Source organism: Beta vulgaris, chromosome 6, assembly GCF_026745355.1.
Source record: "Beta vulgaris subsp. vulgaris cultivar EL10 chromosome 6, EL10.2, whole genome shotgun sequence".
NCBI lineage: Eukaryota > Viridiplantae > Streptophyta > Magnoliopsida > Caryophyllales > Amaranthaceae > Beta > Beta vulgaris.
The window spans coordinates 23535151-23545452 of NC_079207.1; the positions used below are offsets into that span (position 1 = coordinate 23535151).

The following is a 10302-nucleotide window of genomic DNA, read 5'->3' on the forward strand; positions in this document are numbered from 1 at the left end:
GTCTTCATCCTTCGTTACCACAGTGGAAGTGGGCTCTCGTTACCACAGTGGAAGTGGGCTCCAAATGTCGCATGCTACTGTTGATGTAAGTTCTCTGAATCAAGGATGGTGCATTAGTTGCTCTGTATCAGCAAAACAACATTGGAATCAGTTTTGAAGTTTGTTGGACAGTTGAAGTTCAAACTGAAAATGATTCTTCAACCATTAGTGTGCTCCCTGATGTTAAAGTTGTTGCATTGTAGTCATTCTCTGCTGTACCCTCTGTTGCTGTTATACCCCCTTCTAAGTGCTCTCATTTGGTTTGGTCCAAACTGGAATGGTCATTCCCATTCCAGTTTAAGGGGGGTGTTGGAGTTTAAGATTTAGTTATTGTTGTTAGGTTGTTAAGAGTTTACTAATATTGTTAGTTAGTTTGTTAGATAACATTAGTTTGGTTACCTATTGTAATTAGTATAAATAGGTAGAATGTAATATTCTAACTACTTACTTCTTTTACTCCTTACATCATAATAATACATGTTTCATTACTCTTTCTCTCTACGCTCTTCGAGCTCTCTCTAAAGTCATCAATGGCTTACCTCAATCTTTTCTCCTTTCTTCCTCCCTAAACAAGAAATTTAACAGTATTTGACTAACCCGACTAGGTAACTAACAATCAAATGACTAATATTAAGGAAACTGTTGCAACGGAAGCGATTAACAAAGCAATAAACTCAAGAAAGCGAATAAAGAACTCACAAGATTTAACGAGGTTCACTATCAATTTGATAGCTACGTCCTCAAGGCAGGGGAAAAGATTGTTTCACTATGAACGAGATGATTACAAGTACAATAGGCAAGATTCAATGATATTGAATCTCAAAGACTCTCTCTAATCTCCTCTATTGTGTTTCTCTCTAATCTCTCTCTCTAATTTGTGGTATAACACAACGCATACAATTAGGGCACTATTTAAGCCCTCATTAAACGAGAAACAAAAAACCGGAAAAAAGCCGAATTCCCGATAGGTGCGGGCGCACCACATTTTGGTGCGGGCGCACCTGACAAATGTGCGGGCGCACCAAATGCTTCTGCCTCCTCAACTTGGAATCTGTCGTGACGAGTGTGCGGGCGCACCCCTCCTTGGTGCGGGCGCACCTATCCTGGTGCGGGCGCACCTGTGTCTGGTGCGGGCGCACCACTCGTGCCGAGAATATCTCTCTCGCGCAAGTCACACTTCACAAATCTCCACCTTGACTTGCATCTACCACACAACTCCACCTCAAAACAATCAACCAAACATGTATCTCTTCAACAGTACTCGAGATACTCTTTCCCCTCCTGCAATTGCACCTTTAACCCGATGCCGGGCTTGCCCACTTTATCCCGGGGCCGGGATTGCCTCCACCTTGAGGCACAACCTCTCACAGATCAAATGATCGACTATCAACGTTCAACAAGTCCAAGCAATGTTTGAACTTGCGAACTGGAACTGGCTTGGTGAACATATCAGCTGGGTTATCAGCAGTCCCAACTTTCTTCACCACTATCCTCTTCTCACTCCTCAGAAAATGATACCTTACATCAATGTGTTTAGTCCTATCATGGTGCACCTGATACTTAGCAAGACAAATAGCACTTAAGCTATCACAATACACAATAGCACGATCATGGTGAAGACCTAGATCACTAACCAAACCACGTAACCATATACCCTCCTTTGCTGCAGCAGTCAAAGCCATGTACTCAGCCTCCGTAGTAGACAAAGTCACTGAAGACTGCAAAGTAGCCTTCCAACTAACCACAGAACCTCCTAGAGTGTATACATACCCAGTCATGATCTTCTAGTGTCTATATCACCTGCATAGTCCGAATCAGAAATCCGGTCACCAAACACTCAGTATCATTCCCATAAATGAGACCCACATCTGCCGTTCCTCTCAAGTAGCGGAAAATCCGCTTCACTGCCTGCCAGTGTTCCTTCCCTGGTTGAGTCATAAACCTGCTCACAACACTAACAACATGTGCTAAGTCTGGCCTAGTGCAAACCATAGCATACATCAGACTACCAACAACACTAGCATACGGAACCTTAGACATATACTCTTTTTCCTCATCAGATTGAGGAGAAAGCACAACAGAAAGACGAGCATTTGCAGCAGCAGGAGTATCAATAGATTTCGCAGTACTCATACCAAACCTGTCAAGTACCTTCAAGATATAACTTTTCTGAGAAAGGAAAAGTTTCTTCCGTCCATGATCCCTATAGATCTCCATGCCAAGAATCTTCTTTGCTGCTCCCAAATCTTTCATGTCAAACTCGGAACTCAGAAGCTTCTTCAACTTCAACACGTCTGACTTCTTCTTTGCTGCAATAAGCATGTCATCAACATATAACAATAAGTAAATATATGAACCGTCCTCCACCTTGCTATGATAAACACAGCAATCATATGGACTCCTGTCAAAACCATGCTCAACCATGAAGCTGTCAAACCTCTTGTACCACTGTCTAGGTGACTGCTTAAGTCCATACAAGGACTTCTTCAGACTGCAAGCAAACTTCTCTTTTCCTGGAACAACGAACCCCTCTGGTTGACTCATCAGAATATCCTCCTCCAACTCCCCATGTAGGAAAGCTGTTTTCACATCTAACTGCTCAAGTTCCAGATCAAAATGTGCTACCATTGCTAATAACACTCTAATAGAAGTATGACGAACCACTGGCGAGAAAATCTCATTGTAGTCGACCCCTTCCCTCTGACTGAACCCTTTTGCAACTAGCCTGGCTTTATATCTGACACTTTCACCCTCTGAAGTTCCCTCTTTCCTCTTGAAAACCCACTTGCAACCAACCACCTTACGACCCTGTGGTATCCTCACTAGTTCTTGTGAAGAGACTCCATCTCCTCACTCATAACAACTAACCACTTAGCTGATTCGTTACTAGAAACTGCTTCCTTGTAGGACATTGGCTCAGGTGACTCAATATCTTCAGCTACATGTAATGCATAACCAATCATCTCCTCTACACAGCAGTTTCGGCCAGGAACATTTATGCCCTCTATCTGTTCAACCAGTCTCTGCGTCTTCTTCCTAGGTCGTTTCTGACCTTCAAAACAGTTTCCTCATGATCAGACTCAACATCAGCTGTTTCATCAACAACAGCTACATCCCTCTGACTAGTCTCCACAATGGGAGAACTCACTGGAGCCTCATTATCCTTCCCCTGAGTTCGAACCTGTGGAGTAGGATCTGGAGCAACTACTTGCTCAGATCCTTCATCTGTGCTCTCATCAGTATCACCTGCAGGTTTGTTAGCAGATACAAACATAGTGTTTTCATCAAAAGTAACATCTCTACTAAGTATAACACGCCCTTCTGATGGGGACCAAATCCTGTAACCCTTCACACCATCTCCATACCCCAAAAAACAACCCTTCTTAGCCCTTGGTTCAAGTTTACCCTCATTCACATGATAATAGACCATACAACCAAAAACACGCAAACCAGAATACTCAGCACTTCTCCCAGACCATACCTCATAAGGTACCTTGCAGTCAATACCTGTATGAGGACCACGGTTTATCAGATAACATGCCGTTTTCACGGCTTCACTCCAGTACTTCCTAGTCAACCCTGCATTAGAAAGCATGCATCGAACTCTCTCTAGCAAAGTCTGGTTCATGCGCTCTGCAACACCATTCTGCTGTGGTGTTTTCCTGACAGTGCGATGTCTCACTATCCCTGCGTCCCTGCAAAGCTCATTGAACTCATCATTAACAAATTCTAAACCATTATCCGTACGTAGCCTCTTTACCTTCTTTCCTGTCTGATTTTCCACTAAGACTTTCCATTGCACAAAAGTCTTAAAAGCCTCTCCCTTATGCTTTAAACAATAAAGCCAACAGTACCTGGAGAAATCATCAATAAAAGTCACAAAATAACTGAATCCTCCTATACCTTCTACCGAGCAGGCCCCCAGCAATCTGAGTGAATATAATCCAGCGTCGCCTTAGTTATGTGCAGCCCCTTCCCAAACTTAGTCCTGTGTTGCTTACCCAACACACAGTGCTCACAAAACTCAAGGTTCTTCACCTTGTGGCCACAAAGAAGGTTCATCTTGGATAATATCTGCATCCCTCGCTCACCCATATGCCCAAGTCGTCTATGCCACAACTTAGTCATCTCCTCAGAACTTGTAGATGCAACATTAGCAGAACCAGTCAGAGTAGTACCTTGTAACACATACAGAGTACCCAACTTAGTGCTCTTAAGCACCAACTTCGAACCTTTCCACACACATAGTTCCCCATCCGAGCCAGAAAAAGTAAACCCTCCTTCATCTAAGACACCCAGAGAAATTAGATTTTTCTTTAACTGTGGAACATGTCTAACATTCATCAATGTACGAATCTCACCCCCCAAAGCCTTATCTTGATGGAACCCCTCCCTACAACCTTACAAGCAGCATCATTACCCATAGTAACATTACCACCATCACAAGACTCATAAGAAGTAAACCAATCACGATTTGGACACATATGGTAAGAACACCCCGAATCTAAAATCCAACGATCAGACGGACTAGGCATATCAACAGCAGCTAATGCTAGGTCCTCTTCGGAGTCATATTTCGTATCCTGTTGTGCAATGTTAGCATTGGAAGCTTTAGGATTCTTGGGACATTTATTCTTCCAATGGCCAGGTTCTTTGCAATAGTGACAGACATTCCTAGGATTGGTCTCTTTACCCTTAGAATTTTTCTTCTTCTTAGGACCCTTCCCCTTAGCCGAGTTCACCACCAACCCAGCCCCTGAATCTCCACCACTCTCAGTCGTTGCCGCCTTCTGGGCAACTCCCTAGTAAAAAGTGCTGACTTCACCTCCTCTAGGGTCACAGTCTCTCTCCCAACAACAAATGACTCAACAAAGTTCTCATATGAATGTGGAAGTGAAACAAGCAAAATCAAAGCAGCATCTTCATCCTCAATCTTAACATCTATATTACGCAAATCAAGTAAAATAGTATTAAGTTGATCTAAATGATCTCTTAGAGACGTACCTCCTTGCATACGCAAGGCAAACAGCCGTTGCTTCAAAAGCAACTTTTGGTGAGTGACTTCGTCATGTAGAGACTCTCCAACTTCGCCCACAGACCTGCCGCAGTGATCTCATCTGCAACCTCTGTGATCACATCGTCTGCCAAGCACAGCAAAATCGTGGAGTGAGCCTTTTCCTCCATCGTCTCTAATTCGGCCTCACTAGAGCCTCCAGCTGCTCCACTCTTGTCACTCTTGACAAGAGGTTTCCAGATGCCTTGTTGCTTCAACAAAGCACGCATCTTTATCTGCCATAGCCCAAAACTGTTCCTCCCTGTAAACTTATCAATCTTTGAGTTCATCGTATTCATCTTCCCAAAACCCTAACGCTGATTTTAATCTCAAGCTCTAGATACCAAGTTTGTTGCAACGGAAGCGATTAACAAAGCAATAAACTCAAGAAAGCGAATAAAGAACTCACAAGATTTAACGAGGTTCACTATCAATTTGATAGCTACGTCCTCAAGGCAGGGGAAAAGATTGTTTCACTATGAACGAGATGATTACAAGTACAATAGGCAAGATTAATGATATTGAATCTCAAAGACTCTCTCTAATCTCCTCTATTGTGTTTCTCTCTAATCTCTCTCTCTAATTTGTGGTATAACACAACGCATACAATTAGGGCACTATTTAAGCCCTCATTAAACGAGAAACAGAAAACCAGAAAAAGCCGAATTCCCGATAGGTGCGGGCGCACCAACTCCTGGTGCGGGCGCACCTGACAAATGTGCGGGCGCACCAAATGCTTCTGCCTCCTCAACTTGGAATCTATCGTGACGAGTGTGCGGGCGCACCCCTCCTTGGTGCGGGCGCACCTATCCTGGTGCGGGCGCACCTGTGTCTGGTGCGGGCGCACCACTACTCGTGCCGAGAATATCTCTCTCGCGCAAGTCACACTTCACAGAAACAAATTTAATTAATACTTTGAATGTAATCAATAAAACGCAATTTTGTTATATTATGACTGTATAAATGTTTTTGCTTCTCCTTCAATGAAATACAACAATTTATTGACTCTACAATAATATGGTATCTGAGCAAGAGTGAATCATAGGATATATTAAAAACACACACATACAAGCATTGGGATTGACCATACCTGGACCCAATCTTATTGCCTCAAGTTGATCAATACACGATTATTACAGTCGAATGATGGGCATTACATTAGTTATGCATTATGGACATTTCTACAACCGACAGTGAACAGACTATGAAAACATAATATATATCCTGGTGCCCATGCCCACAAGAGATATGAGATTAAGGCTGAAATAATAGGTCAGGTATTGAGGAGGACATGGAACCGGATCGAATTGATACCTATTGCCATCGTAATATGCAATGTTCATTCTCGTTAGAGTCCCATGATCGAATTCTACGACTCTAAGAAGTCGCCAATTGTTGCGATCAAAGTCGTCCTTAGCGTTAGATAATGTGCAACTTATTGTTTCCACTTTAAGTTGTGACACAGTTATGGTAGGATAATAACGTGTAACTGTTTCGACTGGGCATAAAGGTATAACAATTTTGACCGAAGGAGGCCACTTAAATTGCTCACCGGATCTAGTAAAGCGGATGGTAATTTCTGAAGAAGGTAGGTCTGTCTGCATATATTGTACCATTCTGCTGAAAAAAATGAGAGGAACAGGTTGATCGCTCCTGTCAAATGCATAAATTTTGAGCACTTTCTCCAAATCCTCATTTTCTTTCTTTCCTCGTTCCAATTCATCCTGTTTCTTTTTCAATTGTTCCCGATTCGATTGCTCCAAGTTAGTAAGGTCCTCATTATGTTTAAGCTTCAATTCGGCTATCTCGTCTTGTTTCTTCTTCAAGCCTCACTAGTGGAAAAATGAAGAAGGGCTGCGCTAAAAAAGGCATGTAGGGCTGCGCTTTTTGACAGCAGCCCTTTCAGTAGCAGCCCTTCACTTTTTAAGTAGGGCTGCGCTAGAAAAGCGCAGCCCTTAAGCTAGAAGGGCTGCGCTAGTTAGGAAAAAGCGCAGCCCTTCTAGCCCAGAAGGGCTGCGCTAGTTAGGAAAAAGCGCAGCCCTTCTGGGCTAGAAGGGCTGCGCTTTTTCCTAACTAGCGCAGCCCTTCCTACCAAAAAAAAAAAATAAAAAAAAAAATTTTTTTTTCGTCATTTTTTACTCATAATCTCACATTTTCTGAAATTAAACAGAAGAGAAGAGAAACGAAACGAAAATACTAAACCCAAAACAATAAAAAGAATGAAACGAAAATGAAAAAAAGGAACAAAAACTAATATACAAAGAGAAGTATACAATAAGTATACAAGAACATTAATCAAAACAAAGATGGAAATACAAGAAATTATATACAAAGAGAAGTATACAAGAACATTAATCAAAAAAAACAAAGAGAAGTATACAAGAATAACATTAATCAAAATAAACAAAGAGAAGTATACAAGAATAACATTAATCAAAATAAACAAAGAGAAGTATACAAGAACATTAATCAAAACTAAGAGAAGTATACAAGAACATTAAATCAAAACAAAGAGAAGTATACAAGAACATTAATCAAAACAAAGAGAAGTATACAAGAACATTATTAATCAAAACAAAGAGAAGTATACAAGAACATTAATCAAAACAAAACAAAGAGAAGTATACAAGAACATTAATCAAAAAATATAAACAAAGAGAAGTATACAAGAAGATTATAGATCTGAAAATACAAGAACTACAACCTAATAATGTTTAAATACATAAAACAAAACCCAAATACATAATTTAAGGGAAAAAAAATAATTCGGAAAAACTTAAAATGGGTATTTGGAGGCTTAAACAAACTCGAATGGCTTAAAAAGCCTAAACATCACGGCATAGCCGTGAGTTTGACTCGTTGGCTCGTTCCGCTTCCGAAAAGGTATCACAATAGGCAATCGGACTCCGTCGCCATGTTTAGTGCAAATCATTTCAAGGTTTTTGTCGCAAATGTTTATGGGAGTTTTTGAGAGAGAAGAGAGGATGAGAGAGAAGGAGGAAAGGAATAATAAGGGACGTGAGAGAGGAGAGAGAATGAGGGATAATATATTTGACGAATCCCCGCTCAATATTTCAAAGCCCGCGATTCCGAAATTTCAAATTTTTTCAGTGAAGGGCTGCGCTTTTTTAAAAAAGCGCAGCCCTACTAAGCAGAAGGGCTGCGCTTTTTAAAAAAGCGCAGCCCTTCACTTAGTAGGGCTGCGCTTTTTTAAAAGCGCAGCCCTTCTTACCTACAGAAGGGCTGCGCTTATTTAAAAAAGCGCAGCCCTACTAGTGAAGGGCTGCGCTTTTTTAAATAAGCGCAGCCCTTCTGCTTAGTAGGGCTGCGCTTTTTTAAATAAGCGCAGCCCTTCACTAGTAGGGCTGCGCTTTTACGAAAAGCGCAGCCCTTCCTGCGCAGCCCTTTATGTTTTTTCCCCTAGTGCCTTCCTGGTTTTTTAGCTCTGCCTCGGCTAACTTATGTTTCAAGTTGTCCACCTCGTCTTGTTTTTCCTTGAGTTCCTCTTCCTTTTTACGCTCCAGCTCCTCTAACTGTACTTTATGCTTATTTTTCTCTTCATCGAGTTCCTTTTCTTTCTCTGTCAACTCCTCAGAATTCGACCCTGCAGTTACAGTAATATCCAAGGGACGCCCATCCATAATGTCTTTTCGAGTCCACTTGGTGGTGAGCGATGTTTTCACCTGATATTTGGACCAATTGAACATATCAAATTGCCTGTAGTACTCAACTTCTAGAACCACAGCTGTGACCCCTGTGGTTGCTAGGAAACACAGCCCCTCGCGATTAACAATCAGTCGCGAGGTGAATAGTTCTTTGATCAGTGTCTGCAAATCGACACCCTTGATCTCCTTGTCACCGATCTTCAGCGCTTCATAGTTTTTACCAAGACCTATGCTGATGTCAACATGGGTCCAATGCTTCCCTTTCACTGGATATAAGTAAGGACTATCAAGCTCATACACTTCTATCCCTCCCATGTCGATACATCGAAGGAACATCTTGTCAGATTTCAGTGTGTAAGCTGCCATTTTCTTTGCTGGTTTAATTTTGATGCTTTTTCTTTATTGAAACTTAATTTGGCTATAAGAGAGCGGAGGCTTTGTTTTTATTTGGCCTTTTAATAAACGAGATCAGGCAGTTCAGTTTGGCAAGGTATAACTTATGAGTGTAAACTGTAAAGAGGTGGATTCTAGTTGATTCTGAGACCATATATTTATAAGTGGTTTGTAGTAGGCTTGTAGACAAGTCTTCAAGTTTTTCACACAAAATTAAGCATATTATACTCAATGAGTTATTTCATCAGATTATTAGGCATCAATCGAAGTGTTTGTTAATTAGTATTTGTTTCCATTGTCAACAAGTCTTCTCCTTTTTATGGTGAGATATAGACAAGTCTTTGTTTACAATATTAGGGTAGGCGTAGACGCGTAGTTATGTTCATTATTAAGTTATCAACAATGGTGGGAACTGGGAAATTGGGAATAGTTGTCAACGACTCCTATGTATCGTGCAATGGTGGATTATAACCTTACATATTATTAGTTAGCTAATACCTACTACACAAGTGTGTAGCAAATATAAAAATTGCTAGTATTGGATACTATAAAAAGAAGACTTGAACACTTAGTCTTGGTAAGAAAAATTAAAAGATTGTCCACTTGCTCGTAAGTCGTAAGTCATAACATGACAAATGTCTACATAAAATAGAAATGATTATTGAGTCTTCTCAACAATATAAAGAATGTCGACTTGCTCATGCTTACTCCCTTTGTAATTGGGTAATTTTTTATTTAAATACTTTTACTCATAATTTTCCCCTTAATTTATAACCAAATCAAATTTTATTTTTTTCAAAATTTCATTTAATAACCCTATTGCCACTACTACAACTATATATTATTATTGCAGCAAGTTTGGTATGTCATATTCCCTTCTTTTCTTTTTGTTATTCTTGATTGCTTTTTTTATATATATGCCAATGCACGTTCAATAACTATATCATTAATATCACATATAAGTAAAATTAAATAAGTTTAATATTTGTACTTATTAAGACGAATCAAACAAGATATGATTATTTTTCTCTTACATATTGAAATTCTTTTAGAAGATTACCTAAACTTTTGAATAATATTTCAGACAGGAAGAACAAAAAAAAAATGATTGGAGTAATAAATAAAGGTAGTGGTGACAAAATATTATGATAT

The 10302-nt window shown here is 40.3% G+C and overlaps 1 protein-coding gene across 1 annotated transcript; it reads right to left on the reverse strand.

Moving 5' to 3' along the window:
* Nucleotides 1–6294: 6294 nt before the first annotated feature.
* On the reverse strand, nucleotides 6295–9157 carry LOC125498810 (uncharacterized). Its single transcript, XM_048647097.1, has 2 exons — nucleotides 8520–9157; nucleotides 6295–6920 (listed from the first exon to the last, which is right to left on the reverse strand). Exons 1-2 carry the CDS (start codon nucleotides 9121–9123, stop codon nucleotides 6295–6297), a joined length of 1230 nt encoding a protein of 409 aa, XP_048503054.1. The 5' UTR covers nucleotides 9124–9157.
* Nucleotides 9158–10302: the final 1145 nt, after the last annotated feature.

Coding starts and splice junctions, on each gene's coding strand:
- LOC125498810 (XM_048647097.1), bottom strand. CDS start 9,123: ATGGCAGCTTACACACTGAAATCTGACAAGATGTTCCTTCGATGTATC. Junction 6,921..8,519: donor AGAGCTAAAAAACCAGGAAG/GCACTAGGGGAA, acceptor TCCACTAGTGAG/GCTTGAAGAAGAAACAAGAC.